At 30.6% G+C, this 24,443-nt stretch overlaps 2 protein-coding genes across 2 annotated transcripts; one reads left to right on the forward strand and one right to left on the reverse strand.

The window, feature by feature from the left end:
* The first annotated feature begins 366 nt into the window (after positions 1–366).
* LOC113511623 (uncharacterized) lies at positions 367–18,981 on the forward strand. Its single transcript, XM_026895292.3, has 5 exons — positions 367–547; positions 13,143–14,108; positions 15,076–15,163; positions 16,431–16,584; positions 17,623–18,981. The coding sequence occupies exons 1-5, from the start codon at positions 527–529 to the stop codon at positions 17,777–17,779; spliced, it is 1,386 nt and encodes a 461-aa protein (XP_026751093.1). The 5' UTR covers positions 367–526; the 3' UTR covers positions 17,780–18,981.
* Positions 18,982–19,116: 135 nt separating this feature from the next.
* Positions 19,117–22,903, reverse strand: LOC113511624 (deoxyribose-phosphate aldolase). The gene is made up of 6 exons (XM_026895293.3): positions 22,660–22,903; positions 22,394–22,587; positions 21,903–22,059; positions 21,283–21,512; positions 20,626–20,772; positions 19,117–19,899 (listed from the first exon to the last, which is right to left on the reverse strand). Exons 1-6 carry the CDS (start codon positions 22,685–22,687, stop codon positions 19,726–19,728), a joined length of 930 nt encoding a protein of 309 aa, XP_026751094.1. The 5' UTR covers positions 22,688–22,903; the 3' UTR covers positions 19,117–19,725.
* Positions 22,904–24,443: the final 1,540 nt, after the last annotated feature.

Raw genomic sequence — 24,443 nt, forward strand, 5'->3', positions numbered from 1 at the left:
AGGTATTTATCACTCAGTAATTAAACTTCGGGTTATTGGGGACAATCCGGCGGCATACTTTCCGTAGTTTCAATTTATACTTTTTGTCACGTAAATTGGCACTGATGACACAAGATTTGACTGAACTGCTAGAGAGCCTACTTTTTACGCACTTTTTATGTTGTTACTAGTAAAACTTTACAATTAATTTATTTGTTTAAGTCTGATAATTTCATGCATGGATGATTTTGTAAATTATGATGGGGGTACCATTAGGATTATCTAACTCGTGTCAACAAAGCAACATTTGGAACTGAATCGAATCTTGACGTGCAGTGTACAGTGCAGTGGAGATTCGTTGAAGTTATATAAAATCCGAGCAAAACTGCCGTTCGCTTCCATTATTAAGTACGGTCGAGAAGGCGCGAGCGCATTATAGTGTTGGGCGGGAAGCTGTTAAACGACGACGCTATAAACTGTATATTCGTGTGGCGAAAATTTCAAAAGTTAATATCTAGTGAACTTGAAATATTGAACATTCGTTAACATGTGGCGTCATTTATTCTGTGTAAGTTATTTTTATAGTTGTAATTATTATTTTTAAATATTTTTTATATTTAATTTAATTACAGAATTCTAAAAAACAACAATTGCATATTTGCATGTCTTGTAGAAAATTAATACGGGAATAATGTTATTAACTATCTATAATTACTTTTCATAGTTATTTCATTATATTTGTATTGAAATTCTAAGTTATAACAAAACCTCAACAATTATTTTTGGCAAGTTATTGAATTTGTTATTGAAATGGCGAAAGTACAAAAAAAATCTTTTGCTTGGAAATTGCTTCATTATATCCTTTGCTTGGATTTTGCTAGACATTTATTATAAATATTTTTATTGGTGTAAAACATATTGGATTAACTTAAACTGTCTCCTCCTCCATGTGTCTCGTCCTTATAGTCACTTTCGATACTTTTCCTCATTCTTTCAATATCATTTGGCCATTCATTACTTTTTTCCAGGTTTTGTCAATGACCTATAATTCGGGTTTGCGCTTATAAACATTTTATACTTATTCATGCAAAGGTTGTTAAAACGTAAATAAATCAAGTTGTTCCGTAGATATTCTATTATCATTTCAATCGATAGAGTCAATTCTAATCATATCTTTGGTATCATACAAAAATAATTTTGGTATTAGTAGAGAATAAATAAATAAAAATAAAATTAATAATTATTAGTTACAATCATACAGGAATGAGACAGGAAGAAGAATAGTGAAGAAAATAAATAATAGTTATTTTTTACTTATAGGTAAGATCACCTTAAATTATTAAATTAAATGCATTATTATCTATCCAGATACTAATACATACAAAGGCACAATTTGGTTGCAATTTTATATGACAGTTTCCTATTGTTTACTTCGCAGATGTTTTGTCATTATTGCTTTTAAAATGTTCAACGAACTTGAAAATACTTGACAAGGAATTTCTAACACAACGGAATTTCCCTTGCGATTTGTTAGTTCGGTAGTTACTTATTAGTTTCACTTTCATTTCAATATCTCTTGTCTGTCGGTAAGACGAGAACTCATTAAAACTATAATACTCCGTTAAATGGGTATCGTAGTCCCATAACGACCTTCTAGGTAATCTGTTGTCGCCGATGTTTTGAATTTAGAAAGTACACTCTAGCGGACTACCTGTAGCTGATACCAACAAGATTATACCAGCATTATTTATTACTAAAAATGGTAGGGCTGCTAGTTTCCTAATTCCGGTACGCTAACGTTTTTCATTTTAAATTAGAAAACATATTTTAATTTTATTATATTTTTCACTTTATCTACTTTCTTCCAGTGGGCATATATGTATTCAAATGAGTCATAGTATTTACTAATGGTTAAATGGCATAGTTACGACTCTACTAAGGACTTTATTTTCTTTATATAACATATTCACTTCTGTGTGAGCAAAATTAGTCGAAAAAAGAAATGCAGGTAAAATACAAAGGAACAATTTGTTTCTTGTCTATGTAAAATTAGACAATAGATTACAAAGGTTCTAGGTACTGATAGAATCCTATACTGATATACAATCTAATTATATATGTATAACAACGTTGGCAATATTGTTACATATTTTCATTACGTGGATTACCCTTCATCATTTCAACCTATATCTATCGACTGCTGAACACAGATTTTCCCTATATGCGTGCATATTCTATGCTTTGCGCATATATCCACTTCCGGCTATGCTATACGAATATATAATATCTTTTTTTCCAAATGCAAATAATAGTTTAAATCTTTATAAGTTACCTTTAAGTACATTTGTAAAATATTGAATATATCTCTGTGGGAAATCTCTATTAGCAGGTACCTAAATAAAAGGAAACCGCTCGGCATTATCTGCTCAGAATCTATTCTTATTACTGGTAGGAATTTTTAAAATACTGAATGCATAAATTATCAAATTTCTGGTTTTATTGATTGGTTAGTTTTATTATATGATTGGGGGTGAAATGTGTGCACATTTAAGTTTTTAGTCGGAAAAGTATAATATATATAAAACAATAAGCCTAACTCAATATTCCTCAAAAGTGGTAACGTATCTCTTCGAGAATCTTAAATACGTTATCTCATATAATATTATTGGTTTGCACTGGTACCCGTGATTGTAGATGGTAATAAAGTAAGTGTATGTCATCAGGAATGTATCATGATGGTTTTCAGAGATGACAATGAGACGTTCTCATTGTCACAAACAAACTCCTTCCACTAATTTTAGATAAAATTAAATGTTACATCGATAGCTGATTCTTAGGTACCATTTTCCACTAGATGGATCAACGTAACACGTTGCTCTACATTTTTAGTAGTGAACATAAAAATTTTAAAATATTGTGTAAAACAATGTATACAGACCGAGAACGTTGGTAAGTTGAATATATAAATATTTCCATTTTATATGTAAATTAATTAATTTATTTAGTTTATTTGGGATAACGACAGCTTTTTATATAATTAATTATATATTCCACAGTAAATGCTAGTTAATTACAGTTTTTACAGCGTATACATAGGCACTTGTTGAGTAAATAAAACCCTACTTTGTAATGCTGTTGTAATGTAGTTTGTAATAATAATGATGCGCCTGCTATAATGTTTATACTGCAGGTAGCACTATGCAAACATTAAAACAGACGATTTTACAAACTGTTCCGTATAGTGTACCCAATAGTGTGCATATGACATCCCTAAGGTGGTAAGTTATTAATAGGCACTCGTGTTCACAGGTTTGCATAGATACCTATTTACCTATTTTCAAGCTCCAACCAGTTCCTGGGCACTAGTAATAGTCTAGTATCAAGATTTATCATTGTAACGTATATTGCCTTTACCTTTATAAAGTTCAAAGTATTATTTAAGTAGGTGAGTAGTTCGTATTTTTACCTTCATGAATTATTTAATATTTTTAGTTTACGAATATAGATCGATGAAAAATTAAAGAAACAAAAAACTATTGAGTTTTATAAATACGAATTTTAATAAATGGCGATTTAAGAATCGAAATCATAAAAAATATTAAACCTTCAAAACACGAAAGATAAGTATTACTTTCTTTTCTTAATGCGACTCAGTTGGATAATTGAAGGCCTACCTGGTGTAAATTGGTATCTGTAGTTTATAGATATAAACAGCCCCATAGACATCACAGATTATACTGTGACGCCATAGTACCCTTCAGGCATTATTGTTTCCATTTCGGATCATGTAACAGTGTAATTTCACTATATATTTTGTACTATGTGACAACTTCTATAGTAGGTTTAGTCAATTATAGTTGTATATATATTTTTGTATTATTTTTAAGTATTCTATTTTTTAATCTTGTTTATGCACATAAATTGTATTGTATTTAAAGAAAGTGTACCTCGTGTAAATTGAAAAATAGAACTAAACATACATAAGTTCTGTATAAACATGAATTAGTAGGTATTCTTTATTGCACTTGTAAGTTACATTTATATACTTATTATCAGTTATGTATATTGTAATTTACAATTATACCTTGTTCTTTTAATCCTACATTGTATTTATTTCAAATTTACCTAAGTAATAAACAAGTTTCATTATTATTATACTTCTTTAGATTATGGTACTCGATATAAAGTACCATAGACGTATTTTGTGACAACATTGCTAAAGCGAGTTATCACGATTATTAAGTATTTACGACTTCACAAAGAGAGAACCATGACTGAACATCAGTCCAGATGGTAACCATAACGACATTCGCGGTCATTATCAAAAGTAATTGTTCAGATTCGGTCCTCGGTTCTAATTCATAGTACTTATTTGTTGATATCAACACCTTCGAATGCGGCCACAAAGATATCGATTACCGTCCCTGTCTATTCAAAGCGTACACTTTCTAGATACCTAAGTAGTCCTAGAAAGTAAACAGACGGACCATTAGCCCTGACCACAAAATAAGTAAAACACTCGGTTTATTAGAGGAATATTGACTGCAAGGAACTGGTTTTAATAAAATGTAGGTGGTCTCCCAGAATGTAGTACCAGTCGAAGCAATGTAAAATACCTATTTAGAGTTTGAAATAAACAAGCGTTGGAATCTTGGTGTTTTGTTTTATTAAGAATGTATTTGCTATATTTACTTATTTATTTATTGCCTACAAAAGCACTAGTAGCTGATATAAATATATTTTTATAAGTATTTTTTTATTTATTTAAGTGGATTTATGTCTGTTTGCCCCAGCATAGAATGTGTCATCCTATGCTACCCTTCCTTTTCCGTGGTTGTTGTAAGAGGCGCTAAGGAGGGTGAGGGATAGGCAGCAGCGTTTCTCTTAATACATCTCTAAAAGCCTAACTGCGGTTGCCAACCTGCTTGCCAAGTATGGCAACTACTGGTAAAACTCCCCTTATGGGGAAGGATTATATCCAGCAGTGGACAGTTAATGGTTAAAATAATAAAAAAATGGATTTATGTCAAAAATATGTTATTAAAAAATACTTAGCCATTTACTGAAAAGCTCATAGAAACCCAGTCTAGATGTTTAGAAAAAAAAAACAGAAACAAAAATTGTAGATAAGCTTACATATATTTATAAAAAATATAATCATATAAATCTATTCATATTCTATTGCTGATCACGGGTATCTCTCATAGAACAAGAATAAAAGCTATCAAGCGACCTGGTATAATTTGTATTTCTCGGGTGCATTCATTCCTTTCTATCTATTGTATTCTGTATTCGTTTGGTGTATTGTACTTTGTTAAGTTGGCTTTAATGATATCATAGGATGAAAGGGTGTAGGTGACAACTTGTATTCTTAATCTGACGCTACACGGAATGCAGACAAGTTTTCTGTGTATAGAACTAGTATTAGCTCATATTAAAACTAGTGAATACGTATATCTGTGATATGGTCAATAAACTTGAAGGCAAACATGGACATTAAACTTTTTCTAGTTAACAAATAAATTTTATATTACAAAAAATGTTTTAATTTAGTGTACCTATATCTATTGTATGTGTTCATATTTGTTTTTGTTACAATATATACTAGTTTGTTAAATAGTAGATATGTAATGTATCATGACAACAAATTTTTCAATGAGTTAAAGTTGTTGAACCATCTTGAATCATACTATTATAATAAAAAAAACATAGTAGTAAAAGATATAATTAGTAATCTGCCATGCGATATAGAAATAGAATAAATTTATTCAGTAATAGAAATAAAATTATCATATAAATATATAAAATCAATGATTTATTTTTTATTTATATAAGTTACCCTAAACAGTGAGATTTAATAAAAAAACATTGCATATTCTTTGGATCTAAATTGTTATTCCAAATGCTTGTCAACTGGCATATTAACTTTATACAATAAATGCATAGCGTAATCGCTTCCTTATTATATAGTACTACTTATATGTAACTAAAAATAAACAATGAATACAATAGATAACTATATAGAGTAGGTACGGTGCGTTGTAAGAATTAAGTATCTGAGTAGATACCTATATACTTTGTTATCGCAAAGACAAGGACAAAATGGGTAGTTCGAATATTTAATTACGACCAAAACCGCATAACAAATTAAATTACAGATACCTAGTTAGATATTAGAATCAAAGATACTTATTCTAAATGAGGTAGGAAATCGCATGGAAATAATTTTTGCATTTAGGATACTAACTAACTAGATATCGTTAGATTCTTTTGAAATTCGGGCGAATAACTAGGCACTTCTCGGTAAGTATTTCGTGACCAAAGTTACTTTAATTTGGCGAAAGTGGAATGCTTTTACAGTAAAGCGATTTGAAGCCTCGATTTCATTATTGATATCTACCATAGGTCAAGTTTAGCGTTAATAAGAATATCGAAATTGTACGTGCTGAAATGTTTAATTTAATAGTTTCGTCGCGGAATAAAAGTGGTTTAAATTTTAGTATTTAATATCTATCATTATTAGGGATTTAGTTGAGTTATCAAAATAATTGTATTTTTAACTTGATTGTATTTTTTTTAAACTTCAATGGTTTGACACTTTTTCATTAAAAGGTTAACAGATTTTTGATAGACATGTAAAGACATTTAATTGGGGCATCTAAATCGAAAATAATAATAAATGCGAAAGTAATTATAGTGAATTTTAATACAATTTTGACCTTTGGATCTTGTAGTATGTTGGAAAATAAAACTAGAAGGGGATGAAATAGGGGATGAAAGTTTCGGGATTCGATCATTTTTTAAGTAAGGAACATAAAACTCAGTTCTGGGTAGACGTAGAGACAGGCATTAGTTAGTAAAACAGAATTTCGTTTAAGAAGTGATTTTTGTTACTTATTTGCATGTATTTTGAACGCAGAAATTTAAAACAGGGGCTATAACTATATAGCATCTATTCATAAGTTGTCTTGATAAATAGCTGGGGGTTTACTCTGTGGTTTCAGAGGGAAATTCTGAAATTCTCATTATGTAGGTAAGTTGTTATACATATATTAAAAAGGATTTAAATAAATGAATCGTGAAGGCAACTAACCCATTTCTATTCATTTAATATTATTTTTAAAGTAACAGTTACTACCAGTTGTAATGCTGTTTTAATGTCTAAAATTTTCGACATTAATTTCAAGTAGGAAGTTCAAACAGAAAGTTGTACCGGAGTTCAAGAAGTTTTGGCAAAAAATGGGCACGCAAAATAAGTGCCGTTTTCGTACTCGTATATACATTTGCGAGAGAAATAGATTTTTTATTTTTGGTAATGGTTAAAAAATACTGATATCTTATGAAAAAAAAAAATGTTTATTTAGATTTCTTATCTTGATAAATGGCATCAATAGTAGATATATATTTTACAAGTACCTTATATCAGAATACACTATGCAATTAATATTTACTTATATCACTACCTGCAAGCAGGATTGCCATCTCTAAAATTTGGCAACCAGGACAAGGCGCGTGAAACCCCCGGATTTTAGAGCCCAGAACCAGGAAAAATCAACAGGTTTTTTAAACATAGTGTAATAAAAAAACAGTTAAAAATGTCATAAATAACCTTTTTATTTATTTTCAGACTAAAATTAGATTTATTATCATTTTAAATGTACCTAACAAAACAGAATCTTATTACAGTTTGTTACATAATTAATAATTGTTTTAATAATCAGTTAAATTTTTTTATGGCTCAAGACTTGAAATTTTTAAACCCGGATTAGCCCCGCCCTCACGCTCCCCGGATGCCCTCTAAACTAGGACAAATCCGTGGTAACCCGGACGGATGGCAACCTTAGTTGCAAGTAACCCGCGGCTTTTAAAAAGTATACCTATTCGTATACATTTAGTATATATAGTAGTAGTCGATGTACTTACTAAATTTCATTCATATCCATTCAGGCGTTGTAAGAGTGATGTAATAATCATCTTTATAAACTTTCACTTTAGATTTTCTTTTTTCTATGTTTTCATACTTATCAATAAATATAATGTACCTAAGTAATATTCTTGGATTATACCAGTATATATGTAATAATAAATAGGTTTAAATATCACAGAAGCTTAATAGTATTTTGACAACGTTTACACATTATAAGCAATATTAGCACAGCGATTTATCGCTTATAGAAATTTGTTGTTATGCCATATTCGTCGCAAGGGTTGTCATATTTATTCTCAATCGATTTCAAAATGAGGAGATTCTCAATTAGAGTATTCCTGTTTTCACAGTTTTGATATGAATATTATTTCTGAATAATTTTGTTGCGAATTTAAACAGTTTTTTAATTTTTATAATATTCTAAAATGAAAACTACCAATTTTTAAGAATTGAATTTAGAATTAATTCTAAACTTTAATTTGAGTAAATTTCAAGCTCTACACGAATTGACTCGACTTGACCAAATCAGTAAGTGTAGTTAATTAAATTTAGGAGAGTCGAGTCTAGTGTCGAGTTCAGTTGTGTTAAGCAACTGCGGACAAGCTTGGCTAAATTGAGCAAAATTTAGTCATTTTGCCCAAGTGTGGTCAAGTTTGGACAAGTTAAGTCTTTTTTAATAGGAGGAGATTAAAACCAAATTGGCTAATTTTAGGTTTCATCTTATCTTATTGAAGTTGGTTGAAAATAAATGTGATAATAACATGACAAAGCTTGGCCAAACATGCATAGAATTACCTAAAACTTACTTCAAAACTGAAGATATTGATATATATAATTTTTATCAAAATCCAAAGAATATTTTTTTAGATTAGCAAACCTAAACTAATTACAGACGATATCCAAAAAAAGTTATATGCAATATTTATATACTTATATAAACAAACTAAAAATGTCCAAAATATTAAATTAGTTTAATAATGCATGCGTTAACATTTGTCAGGTACCGAAAGAATACATGGCAGTTCGATATTCCCTCGCCCTCGCCTTTCCTCAAAAGTTACCCTATATAGATCTCTTAGTGAAACTACTGTATGAAAAGTAGTTCTTTGTACTGTGACATTACCTTGTGAAGTATGGAAATAATCGGTAAGCAAGTGTTTTGTACATGTACTAGGATGATCTAAACAGATTGTTGCTCTTTTTTTTTATTAAACCGATTATCACGGTCAGATACATTGGAAATTCTCTGAGCCAGAAATAAAGATTGTTATTATTAAGATCTGCAAAGACAAGTGACATTTTTTTATCCACAGAGGACACAGTTTCCCTTTTGTTCAGACGCATAAATGTACAGAGCGCGTTACACTCAATATCATTATGTTCTATTCCGATAAACAAATGTGTACGCCAAGGACTGTCCTTCGTTTACACGTTTTAAAAATATTTAAATGAAACAGGACATTCTTAAAGTTCGGTAGCACCCAAATTTTGAAATATTACGTATATAATAAATAAATATATAGGTACGTCAGTGGACGATTAGTGTTACAAAACACGCTTGTAAAAAATAAAATACTTCCGTACACGGTCCATTTCTCTCCGGTGATCGTGATTACAGATTTATGTTTCGTTTTTGTTTTAATGTTGGTGTTTAGTGTCTTTATAGGTAAGTAGGTAGACAGACAGTGTTGTGATGTTGTATAATGTTACAAACATTATACAAATATGTTGCTTTAGTTTGAATTTGTTTTTGCGATAGTTCCTGTATCTGTAGGGTACCATCTACTTATGTCACACTTGCTGATCTAGATTGTAGGTATGTGGATTTCCGTATAGACCTTCTCTGTATGGAAACTTATTCGATTTCTATAAGTAGGTAGGTTCAGAAAACGTAACATTCTTGGCTACATATAATAAAACATTACATCAACGTTTTGGTGTACTTAGCAATGCATTCATTTTATATGTTTTTTATTTATTATTGCCCTTTGTATATAAATTACGTGTTTTAACTTTAGTGGATGGACTCTATATTGAATAATCAGTCACACAATTTACAACTTTTATTTAGGGTGTCTCTTTGACATTTTTTGGGAATTTATTTAGTTATATGTGCTTTATTTAGTTATATATTAAAGCTTTAGGCAGAATAATAAGTATTCGTATATATATAATTATAAGACAAAATAATAATTGCTCATACACCAATAAAACTTAATTTTACCTATTTATATAAGAGGATATATTTATTTATGATTGACAGGGACTTTAGTCCACGTTGCTAGCAATATACACTGTCAGGCTTTTTTTATAGCATGAAAGTGGCTATCAAGCATATAGCCCGTCAGATGGTAAACAGTTACTATAACCTATGGAAGCCACACTAGGGATGTCACGTGCGCGTTGTTGATCCTAAAGAAACCTTACACTTTCACGTAGTTTCTCCTAGAAACCATCTGTATATACTTAAAGATTTTAGTATAGTAAATACCTATACTGAATGTAAAAATAATTATCAAAATTGGTTCGAAATTGGCGAAGACAATGACAGTTCTTATTAATTACCACATGTCTTATTGTTGTGTAATGTGTGAATACTGTGACTGCTATATAGTAGTATAAGATTATTTCAAATTAGCTATGACTTGGTCGGGTATTTTGAGTAAGTCAGCTTATTAAAATATTCAGACTGGTGGTGGCGGAGTTGGCCAGGTTATTGAGTTTCCTGAAATATGGCTGAGTGTAATGACGCCAGTCATTGTCGGTCGTACTCGTGAACCGGTACTACCTGTAGGGACTACCTGCTTTGGGCACTGCAAGTGACTTAATTTATAAATTTATTCTAATACTATTTATAAACTAATATCTTAATATTTACATTCTTGTACTACTTAGTAGTTTTATTTATACAAATTCATAATGTACAAAATACAATTTTTCCGAAAAGTAACAGTAGGGTTTCTTGTTCGTTGTTCTTAGTTAAAATTGCATTTGTAATAGGGGGTTAAATTATAAAAAATGGTTATTCAAAAATGCTTAAAATGAAATTTACTTGAATATTAATATTTCTTTCTTTCTTTGGTATACACAAGAAATTTCAGACAAATTAAGAAATTCCACTTTTGGAAGTTGTCTATATATTGAATGAATGAATGAATGTACAAGTATATTATTTGCATTATACAATATACGGAATAAACAAGACAATTAAATATTTTATGTTTTATACTTCTACTGTTCTTTTTTTATCGGAATAGCTTCCACTAAATGGGTCGATATTGTAGTAAACAATCTTGGCTAGTCTTTCCAATGTAATAATTATGTATAAAATAAAAAAAGTCTAGGTTTTTGCATTAATTATATACCTGTTGTTATCTCTAAATAGTATAAAAAGTCCCTGTCAACGTATGTCTGTTTTTACGTTTATTTTTTAAGCACGTTCTACTGTCGTATAAAGATATATTTTCCGAAAGTTTTATATACTTACCTGCAATTTATCCTAATTTATATTCATGCAAAGCTATGGTAAGTTGCTGGTTTAATATAAATTTCGAAAGCAATTTCGAAAAAGACATGGCTAAATGATAATAAACAAAATAAAAACAGATTAAATATTCTATATTGAAATATTGTTCTATTTGATTCATTTTAGACAGATATAAATTGCTTTCCAAACCGCGTTACGACCCAATTTATGACGTAATGTAACTACGTACCCACTTAGATACAATAACGACAAGAAAATAGGCATTTCGTAATTCGCTATACTATATTAACTACAACTGATATAATTAAATGAATTTTGTTATTATATCATTTAAACAATTTATTTAAAGGTAATATGTAGTTTTATTTTTTTTATGTGATAGTATACTACTTACCATTTTTTATGTGATAGGCTGTTATTTTACTGCCATTCCTATATTTATCATAAAATGTAAATGATGTGAATGATGGTGTTACAAATCCGCTTACTTCGAAATCTTTTTAATCACCATAATTCATCATCATTTTAGCTATTAACTGTCCACTGGTGAACATAAGCCTTCCTCATATGTGGAGTTTTGTCAGTAGTTGCCACGCTTGGCCGGCGGGTTGGCAACCGCAATTAGGCTTTTAGAGATGTTTTAAGAGGAATACTGCTGCCTATCCCTCTACAATTAAGATCCCTTAGTCGCCTCTTACAACACCCACAGGAAAGTAAGGGGTGGCCTGTATTATGCCGGAACCAAAAGGCCAATCACTATATTTATTGGAATACAATTTACATGTTTCATGTTTTAATAAAAAATTTTTATACCACGAAGGTGGCAAGTAAGTATACAGTCCATTTGATGGTATTTCTACAATAATTTACAATTCACAAAAATGACAGGTATTTAATTATAAAGGAATGTGTATATAAATAGCAAAATAACTTACATTCTATTCTATGTCCTTGTGATATATTTTGATACTTCATCAGCATTATCATATCAGTCATTAACTGTCCACTGCTAAACATAAGCTTCCGCCTTAGGGGGTTTTGCAAGTAGTTGCCACTCTTGGCAACCTCAGTCAGGTATTTAAAATTAAAAAAAGATATGAGGTACTTAAATCGCCTGTATTTTTTTATGATACGTGTTTTATGTTACGTAATATTTGATTATTTTATTATCGATAAGGCTTACTGTTGGTCTACTTGAGTTGGTCTAACTGTTCAACTCTCCAACCGAAATTTGATAGTTTTTTTGTGTATTTGAGAGAATACAATCAAGTTGGTCTCATTTATTACATTATTTATTATATTAATATGACAAACATCTGAAATAGGTCTATCGAATAATTTGTATTAAGACTATTATTTGTATGACATATAAGATCATAGACTTGGAATAATTTAAATAACAGCATATATAATACTTACTTATGAAAGTGTTAAGTGTACCAATATGCAATGTGATATTGAACCAAACTCAGGCTGTTAATAGCAGCCGGCACGGTTACGCTAATCATGAAGTCTTTTTCGTCTTATCATATACTTTTTCTATAATTGTGACACAGATTTTGGTAATAAAAGGTTACGTGACGTTCTCCGATAAAAAATGAAATTGTGATGGATATTTTTCGTTGGTCATTTATTTTAGAGGTTGGGTAATTCAGCTTATTAAACTTTTTATTATAGACCTCCAACAGAACTTAATCGTGTGTATCGTTTTAATTAACCACGTATAATTATTCTGTTTTATTGTTCCAGATTGTGACTGTAATAATTTCTAGTTTTGCAATAAAAGTACCTGTTGATAATAACGACAAGAATACTACAGAATTATCAACAGATAATGCTAATACAACACAGGAAAATCCCGTTTATATTTCCTCTGATGAAGAAGGCCATTTAGATGGCTATCTTATACCTCCAGATCCACATAAGCCTGCAGAAGTGCTGTCTGATATTGCAACACCAGCGACGTACCTTTTACCTCCATCTGCAGAGAAAGCGACAGACTATTATTATACACCTACAGAACCAGGAGAGCAAAGTGATTGGTACCCAATACCTGCACAATCACAGAGCGCACCTAGTAAATTGTTGGCTCAGAGACCAGAAAGTGGTATGATACCAATTTTTTTAAGTCAAGGTAATGACAGATATGAAAGTTTTCCTGTGAAACAAAGACTACGTGGTGCAAAAGCCCTTATTCGAGAACAAGTCATTGTGCCTGTACCGTCAGATCGATTAGAGCCACCATTAGTAAACGCCCCGAACGAATACACAGTATCGACTCCCTCAGAGATTCTAGAGTTGCCTGCGGAACAGGTAAATCAAGAGTTTGCTGATTATTCACCAGTCAAAGATAAAATGAAACCCATTTATGCGAAAGGTGAAAATATTTTGAGAATTAAACCAGAAAACCCGAAATTAGTTTCGTATCTTGCGCCACCTAAACCAACTATCTTGAAATTTAGAAACCCAACTAAACTATATCCCAAAAAGTATCCTGGGTCATTCAAACCTGTTCCCATACCAATAGTACAATTCGCCGAGGACACTTTGTTAGAAGTCCCCAGAGCTAAACCTGCACAGCCATTTCGACCAGTGCCAATAACGAACGAAGAAGGAATATACGACTACGGAAATCCTGAAGAGAAAAAGAGATTTTTGTACGAACAAGCCGAGCTAAAGCGTCAATTGAAAAACGAGGAAGTGAATAACGATAATGTAAGTATACTGAGCTTTAGCGGCTGTTACTATTTTTTTTTAATAATGTATTTAATTATTAGAAAAGAAAACCTTACGATCTCGTCTCAATTTTTAAATATTTTAATTTATAATATACCTAAGTTTTTGGTATTAATATTGAATTGTATTATATATTTTATCGCCGTCCCGGCATAGAATACGCCACCCCTTCCTATCCTGTGGGTGTCGTAAGAGTCGACTAAAGGAAGGCGAAGGATGGGCAGCAGCGTTCCTTTTAAAATATCTCTAAAAGCCTAACTGAGGTTGCCAAGCCGCTTGCCAAGCAAGGCAACTACGGGAAAACCCCCCAAGGGGAGGCTTATGTTCGGCAGTGGACATTTAAAGGCTGATATGATGATGATGATGATAATGATGATATATTTTATACCCTTACTTTCTTGCTATCATTATAAATGTGAAAATAAGTTTGTTGGTTTGTTATCTTATAGAGCCTTAAAGAGTTACTTAATCTCGATTAAATTTGGTATACATGTACTATTTTTTTATTCAGTGTATTGAATCTCCCATCCGAAAAATGGGCACTAAAAATCAGCGCTATATAGATACATCTCGCTGGAGGTGTGCATATATAGTAAAAGCTGAGGTGGCAAACGAAGTAGCGGGTAAAAGCTAGTATAAATATATTTTAGACAAATACAAAATTGAATAAAAGATTGCGACATTGCCATTATATTTTTTTTTGTTGAAATCATAATATATAAAGAATTATCGTACGAGGTTCATTCAGGACATGATTGAGAGATGATCTAAATTTAAATTAAATTGAATCATGACAAAGTTTATATGAAATCAACATGGTAGTAAATAAACAATTATAATCGAGAACCTCTTTTTTAAGTTGCTTAAAAATAAGAGGTACTATAGGTATACATAGAACAACCTACTGTAGACATAACTGTAATGAGATCATTTGCATTGTTTTCAGGAACAGCAGCCATCTGCGGCAGACACATATGGTGAAACAAGTCCCGTAGAGCCAGAAACTTCTGAAACTCACCACAGATATCCTGGACGTATGTGTGAAAAAAAGCATAGTTTTAATATTGTTAATTTTCTTTCATAAAGATTGACTAAAAACGAAAAAAAATAGAATGGAATTAACACGGGAGTAAACATTAATAATTGCAAAAAGAGTTATTAAAGTTGGTTCAGAATTGACAAAGATATAGGTATACATAATTATATAGCTTTTTTTCATATTTTTAATTATAATTTTACACATATACATATATTACTTAATAACTTAACATAACATAAAACATGTAAGTAGGTACTTACGTTTTTAGGAGTTTTTAGATCAGAACGGTAATAATGTTTCGTTCTATTGTCTTTGTCCCATTGTATTTTCTATAATAGGTAGGTAGGTTTGTCTAGTTACTTCATCAACTATATTATTGAAAACGAGGATATAAGTAAGTGGTTAACTACTTTATTTTAAATGTTCGTACACACGTACACTTACACATGTCGTTATACCTATATATTGTTCTTGATATAGTTTTGATATTTCTTTGGATAACTTGGCACTCTGCTTGCCTGCAATAGGTATAAAAAACTATAATGATACGATATGACAGTTAAAACTAAGAAAAAACATAGTTTTTTAGAATTTTTGTACACAAAAAAATCTTATTTAAAATATAAAAATCTATTATATCTACACATAATAAAATGGCCATTAGCCGAAATCCATTGGCATGATGATTAATATATTATATTTTACATAAATTTATTGTACTTGATAAAAATTGGTAATCGTCGCCTGCAGATATAAGTAGCACCACGGACATCATAAACTATGACACCCATTATTTTACCTTTTGTGTTCTCATTTCCGAGTATCTTTCGTATCTATTACCAGAGGGAGACTTTGTACAAAAATCGTTTGTTTGGGTATCTCTGTCCCATTCGAGTTTTACCCGTAAAACAGTTATCTTTGCATGGCTATGTTTCGGTTTGAAGGGTACTGAGGCATAATACCTTAGTCCTCTGGAATGGCAACACATGGTGGGTATCATGGGTGAAACTTATGTCTACTTATGTATACTTTGTATAATTTGTTATGCTCATGTCTATAGGCGACGGTTACCATTTTCCATCAGGTGGGTCGGCAGCTTCTATGTCTTATAGTCAATAATTAAAATGAAATACAGCCATGCAAGTCAACTACTTGGTGGTGGAAACACAAGTAGGTTTGAGGTGTGTCTCTCTATGACTATGATCTCCTTTCTATGATATCTAATTAATAAAATTGTAATCGAAAGGTAATATAATTTTCAGGAAACGTATACCCTGCACCACTAAGGCAGGCTCCACCGCCGGCTCCACAGAATGACCCCAACGCGCCTCCGGCTTCTGACGATCGAACAGAATTCCGCATGCATGGCATGAAGGGACCGCATAGCTACCAGTTTGGATATGACACGGGGAAAGGGTACGTTTTTGAAACTATTTGAGTGGAATTAGGTATGTTTGTTTGTACAAGTCCTGTAAGAAGGAAGGTGCTTATCATGTACCCATTATACGTATGTATAAATATTACAACCCTATTTTTGGGTTCCATCTTTATAAAGATGGGACAAGTCCTTCTGATATAGAAGTGTAAGTGGAAACTAAATTCTGTATGTAAACTTTCAGCAAGATTTATGTTTTCTTTAATTGTGAGGTGATTACATGAATTAGGAACTATAAATCAAATGCCTCTGGATGGACCTATGAGGTTGTCCGATTCCTATAAATTCATAATTAGATGTAGTGAATTTAAAAAATATATGGAGATTAATTAATAATTTTATATGTACAGATACCTATAACATCAATATTTTCTTTAATCATTTTTATTTAGAGGCGTTCATTCATAAGATTATGTCAGCTCTTATACCCTAACCTTAATTATTTCACATACTAAAATAGAGGGAATCATTGATACAAAAATACAGAAATTAAAGAAACATCAAGAAGATAAAATTACACTTAATGCTACTAGACAGAAGACAGAGCTTATGAAAACAGAAAATAAACACAGAAGCTCAAACTTGCATCTACGTATATTGTACTATGTAGATGCATATTTGAACATATTTTATGATTGATTTTAAACAAAAACAATTTTTGGCAGAGGTGGTATTTATAAATCAGATATATATACCATTGAGATGGCAAACAAGCATCCGTGATGGTAAGTGCTTACTGTAGCCTATAAACATCTGCAATACTAGAGGCGTTACGCGCGCGTTGCCGACCCTGAAGAAACCTCTCTATCTCTTTGCAGACTATGATTCCATAAACGGGACTTAGCATATATTATACTAAAAACCTAAGAATGCGAAGGTTATTTTATGTTCAATTTTAAAGGTTTTATTTATGAGCGGATTATAGTTTCGATATTTTTATCAGACACACATACAAAGGTTTTAAAGTTACAACAACCATCTTCGCGTTAAGACAAATTGAAATTTTGTGTTCATTACAGAAAGAATCGTCAATTCCGTTACGAGGAACGTGACAACGATGGGATTGTGAGGGGCCACTATGGATACATGGATAAACGTGGAAAGCTCCGTGTAGTGAATTACAGAGCTCATCCGGAACACGGCTTCCAGGCTGACGCACCAGTAGAAAAGGAGTGATGGACTTTTTGAGTTTTGTGAATATTTGTAATAAAAGTTCCATTGAGTGTACCTATATGATTATCCTGTCCCAATATCAGGATAACTGTACATAAGTAGATTTATAGGTATTGTAAATAGAGTAATTGTAATTACGTATTACTGTTTTAGTTGAAAAAGATTTTATATTTGACTATATAGACACTTTGAAAACAGTAAACGTTCACTTATCATGAGAAATTGTATATTTGTGCGTATGTCTGTATGTACTATGTACGGATAATGGGCAGTCACGTTACAGTTGTTAGGTTTTATGTGAATATTGATTTATATTTAGTGCTGATAGATTTTAATAATTCCTTTGTTAATAGAAATGGTTCTCATTCAGAATTGTCCCACATTGAGTTAAGATTGATTTTAGTTTTATTAATCCTAATTTTGGACTTCATGACCTCTTAACATAAAATACAGATCTACTTTCTCATTTATCTTATAATGAATTAAACCAAATTTGATAACGAAAGATACAATTATATTAAATATGTACACAAAAAAAAAACAGCATTACAAGAAAGTGAAGAGGCAACAGTATGCCATAATGATAAATACAATTGATTTATAAAATTTACATATCAGTATAAACAATATTCGTTTACAAAATGATAAAGTAAATCATTTACGTTTGTATATTATGACATGTAATTGCCCTAAAATAGTTTCAAGATATTAGATACTAGACACAAAACCCAATCGTATCAATTGTGTAATAAATTTTTCTTTTAATTATTCTGCTAATCATCACAGACATTTTAAAACGAGGTCAGGTGGAATACCTCAGAATTGTCTAGTGGTCGCTGATATCTAAGTGTACGTCTTTTTAAGGAGCTAGACCCCCCTATAAAATTATTTGAAATAAGTCATAGATAACCATGCTTGAATAAATAAATTCATTTATTTTTATTAGACAGCGTTATCGATTCCCAAAGTTAGGCAGAGCTTGTATCATATACTAGCTAAATAATTGATAGAAAACAATTTTTTCGTAAATATTTGCTTGTCATAAGTATACATATACAATTTAAATTGTCCCTGCTTTACTTACCTCTTCCTGTTAAAATACCATAATACCGTATATGTAATACCATATAATTTAAGTGTCATACTAAGTTCAATAAGAATAATTTATAATTTGTATACAAAGGAAAATAAATTACTTGAAAATACCCCTGTCTTTTTAATATATTGTGTATATTTATTAATATAGTATTTGGCAACACCAATTAGGTCTTTTAAGTTAGTTATATCTTATGTAATCTTACAAATATAACAAAATTGTAACTCAATGATGTTTGTACATAAGAGATACCTTAGAAAAAAATATATGAGGCTCATAATGAAATCAATAAAAGCCGAAATATTTTTTTGTATCTATCGGATCGATTTTGACTAATAAATATCTATAGTTGAATTTTTAATATAATATATAGCTTTAAATACTTAATATATAGTATTAAAAGCTATATAACACACAGTTTTTAATACTAAATAGGTACAAGAAAATTAAGTACTTCAGTTAGATTTTGAACTTTTTATTTTATTATATAAAACAATATATATGCATTAACCATAATTATAACCCATATGACTTCCTCTTTTGTCAATATACAATGTATCTGAATAGATTCCTAATAATCTAAATAGATTATTTATACTTAACAATTTCAATACAAATTTTTATAAAAAATATAAGTTTTCCATTTAAATAATAATTTTAAAAGTATTAACTAAATATATTAATGTACATTAATATAAATTTAGTATAATTTTGTAAGATATCATAAAATATTTGGCGATTTCCTCAGATAGGTATCACAGAAAGTATCTAGCTACTCTACCATAAACAGTATCAATAATGTGTATAAGGAAAAATTTACATACAAAAATATATGATTTCATAAAATTTTTGATTAGTTACTATTATTTTGTTGCAAATAATTCTCAACAACATCGAGTAAACTGGAAGCGCCGATACGGAATAATTTAGGAGTAAGCCATTCCACACCCAACTCATTGTGCACCAAAACGAGCCAGTTGACGGCATCCTCAGCAGTTTTGATACCACCAGCTGGTTTAAGTCCCACCTGTAACAAAAATTATGGTTTGTAAAATATTACAGTCATATGTTAAATAGATTCATTATATATATTCCTGTGCAGTAAAATAAAATTATAAATTAGTAGCTTTTACCTTCGACTTCATCTGAGTGACTGGGATATGTTTGCTGACCGGAAAAAAAAGTCGCCACCTATATCCACAATATAAGCAGTACTAAGCTTATATTGTGGATATAGGTGGCGACTTTTTTCCCGGTCAGCAAACATATCCCAGTCACTCAGATGAAGTCGAAGGTAAAAGCTACTAATTTATAATTTTGCATAGTGGTTAGTGCAGAATGGACACTTCCTGTCTCCCCTTCTTTTATATAAACTGGGTATGTGCTATACCCTTGACCATTTCATATAGTATGTGTATACCAAATTGCATAGTGATTAGTTAAGCCATTATGGTGATATACAAACAAACTCACTTTCACATTTATAATATTAGTAAGGCTTATCCTTATTTTATAATGATTATAAACTTAAATTTCTTCAACAGCCAACAATCTACACTATTAATAAAATTTATGGTAAAAAATAGCATGTTCATGCTATTATTTATATCTATTAGAATGTCAAAAAAAGTTAGACTTTTGGGATATATAAATCCTATGTTATTCTAAGAAAGCAGACAGATAAGTTACCTATGTTACAATTTATAAATATCCAAAATTATCTTTAGCTATGACAAATAAAGGAAATAATTACCTTAATACCAGTTAGTTGATAAAAGCGTCGAATAGCTCGGCACATTACGAGGCCAACTGGCAGAGTAGCATTCACAGCTTCTTTTCCTGTAGATGTCTTTATAAAATTGGCTCCAGCAAACATTGACACCATAGAGGCTTTGTATACCTGAGCAGAGGGTATAAAATTTTTCTCTTTGTATAATAAGAACAGTATATTTTGGATGAATAATTTAGCAATTGAAAATAATGCATATAATAACTTTCTTTTATTTTATGTTTATTAGTTTTCAGCTTTCTTATTGGTTATTATCAGATATGATTGTAACACACAATAAATTGTGAGATTGATTTGTTTTTTTTTTTTTTATGTAAAATTCCTCCCATTTTTAACTGTATTCTGAAATATGGTAGTCCTAGGTATTAGCTTTGCTTTTAAAATAGCTTGTTCATTGAAATGTAACTTAAACATCTGAATAAATTTGGTAAAAATGGTAATTAATGCTCCTTTCCACTTAGGGTTTGCTGGTAGTGAACTCTTACAGAGTTAAGCCCGCCTGTTGTACATGTTTAATATATATTACATGTTTGTAATTTTGTAAGTACAATAAACAATAAATAAAAATAAAATAAACCTTCCTTAAACCTAGCGTTGTAACTGTATAAAATTCACACTTACATTTTCATAAGATCCAAGTTCGCCAACTCCAAGAATAACTTTCATATGTGCATTTCCACATGCTGTTTTCATTTGCTGCAGCTCATCAAATAATGATTCCCATTTGCCTGAGAGTATTAGACTTCGATCAACCACTATATCTATTTCTGTAGCTCCATTGAAAACTGCTGCTTTGATTTCATCTAGTCTTGAGTTTATAGGATAGAGGCCAGAAGGAAATCCCGTTGCAACTGTAATGACATTAACATAGTGTTGTTAAGTTAGTGTATGTATTTTTTTTTACGATTTTTAGTATGTGTACTTCATAGATTACTTTTGTAAAAGTGAGAACTTTATATAAAATGAAATATACTGCATAATTCAGTAGCTCTGACTTCTGGATTGCAATAACTTAACATTTATAACTACTTGAAAACAAAATAAGTGCTATTTATGTTTGTAACAACAACTATGTTGATGCAAAATGTATGATAAAGCTTGTTTGAATAAGAATTATATATAATATAGAATATATAGTAATATAATTAATTTTCATAATTATTAGTTGAATCTTAAGAGGCAACAAATTTATAAAATTACTAAAGCATACTAAATATTTAACAATAATATTTTTATTTTACCAGAAGCAATCATGAGATCATTTGTGAGCCCCATTCGTTTGATAGTTGAATAGGCATCTATTACCCGACTAGGATATACACAAACAGCTGCTGTTCTCACAGTGCACTCTTTAAGCTTTAAGTGTTTGCATAAATCTGTGGATAGTGGATTTGCAGCCTGTAATATGAAATAGTTTTTATAAATATATATACATACACTAGCTGTCATGTTGCTAATATTGACTTGAAGATATATTCAGAATTAGTCATAAGTAATGATTTTTATATAAGAATTTTTGTAATGTTATTTAATTTCTTTTATTATAATATAATTGTTCATGACGCATAAATTTGTAAAATCCATCAGTTAAATTAGTGAGTCAATTTCAGGTAATAAAAATGTAACTATTTTTATGTACATTGTAGTAATTATCATGTCCAGATTGGATGGCATGGACCAGACTTACAACAGTGTCATCATTTTTTATTTCTAGAAATAGGTATTTAGGTACCTTGATACACAGTCTTCTAACGTTTGAATTAGTATCATCTCCAGAGAGTGTGGTTAGATCTATGAGTGTCACAGCTTTGATTAACCAAGCTGTATAGTTTTCTTTGCTGTAAACTGGGTTGTTTTGTATTATTGTTTTCACCTGCGAATCTACGCTCTGTTTATTAATGTAAACATTTTTTATCATTGATGGATCTGAAAAAAAAATGCTATAAAGTTTTTTGTTGTTATAACAGGGCATGGATCATTATTAAATATAAGACATACCCAATTTGTTTGGAATTACAAGAACCATGATGATAGTGATTACTTATTCAGTGAATATCGAGACGAAAATACAAAACGATTCAATTAATGTAATCCAGTAATGTTTATTGGTTTTGGTTGTGGTTGATTTGGCTTAATACAAAGATAAGATTCTTGGTGGGTTTATTCATTCTTAGGGAAGATGAACAGTTATCATTCTCAAATTTTAACATTGATAATATTGAGTGATAGTAAAGGTCAAAGTGACATTAAAGCAGTGCTGCCAACTTTGAATTCATGAGTTCGAGTACAGATAAAAAATAATATTCTTTCAATGGTAGCGCCATAAGCATAAAATTTATACTTTAAAAACCTGTACAATGTTAAATAAATAGTTTTACCAATTAATTTTAAAATTTACCAACATATATATGCAAGAATTTTTATAAAATTCTTACATATACCCAATATGCAAGAATTTTATAAAAAAGAACATTTTTGGGCTTTCACTAAACCAGATTTTTTTGTTATGGGTGATAATGGTATGGTAACCTCGTCTGCGGTATTGGTATACAATGGCGGGGTATCAGTGATAAATGACTAATGAGGATGAAAGCAGGTCAGTTAGCCCATCCTGACAAATTCAACTAGAATTAGTCACAATGGTTTTCAGGGGGAACCACGTGGAGGTCGACCTGACAGGGTACATTGCTCGTAATGGGGCTATTTGACCCCATTACTAACAATCCTTTTCCCCCTACTAAACCAGATTTAACCTACCTTTCTGACAGAGGGAATTATTATTAGTAATGCGGATTATTGATAATTTTATTTATGTTTGATATAATGAAGCATGAGCACTTGCGCCAAGCAATAAAAAACACGTATTGAAATACACTTATACTTTTATTATATTTATCTATTACAATTTCCTCAGCCATATATATTACTTGTTACAAAAACCCCCAGAGAGAATCATGCAGCGCCCTCTCGCTTACTCTACCGTAACTTCTCTTCCGTTGTCTATGTGTAATGTTGCAATTGTTAAAATAATAATTGTGGAGGCTGGAGATACCAAACAATTAAACTCAACACTCTTCCTCAGCTTCCACCATTATTATTCCCAACTTACATATCAACTCAATTAAACGACATTTGCCAACAGGTTTAGTAAATATATCTGCCAATTGATATTGAGATCTTATATACTCTACTTTAACTACCCCTTGCTCTACTTTAGATTTAATAAAATTATACTTAATTTCCAAATGTTTTAACTTTCGCTGATCATAAGTCTGAACTGATTTTATAGTACTCTGGTTGTCTTCATATATTTTAAAGTTATCAATTACAATATTTAAATCCTTTAACAATTTTATAATCCAACAGGATTCTACACAAGCTTCACAAAGAGAAATCAATTCAGCTTCAGTAGTGCTTAGGGCAACAACGGATTGTTTTTTAGACTTCCAAATTACAGTATTTCCATATATCTTAAATATATAACCAGTAGTAGATTTTCGATCGACATCTCTACCCCAATCTGCATCAGCAAAACCAAACAAAGGAATATCACAATTATTTTTAAAAATTAAATTATAGTTAATAGTTTGCTTTACATATCTTAGAATTCTTTTTAATGCCTTCCATAACATTTCATTTGGTTTTGACTGAAATCTACTTAAATAATACACAGAATAAGCTAAATCAGGTCTAGAATTAACAGTTACATACATAAGTGAACCAATTAAAGATCTACATTGTTTTTCATATGACATATCAATATTATTATCATCTAACTTAAA

The sequence above is a fragment of the Galleria mellonella genome, unplaced genomic scaffold (genome assembly GCF_026898425.1).
Source record: "Galleria mellonella isolate WM207_F2 unplaced genomic scaffold, CSIRO_AGI_GalMel_v1 utg117, whole genome shotgun sequence".
Taxonomy (NCBI): domain Eukaryota; kingdom Metazoa; phylum Arthropoda; class Insecta; order Lepidoptera; family Pyralidae; genus Galleria; species Galleria mellonella.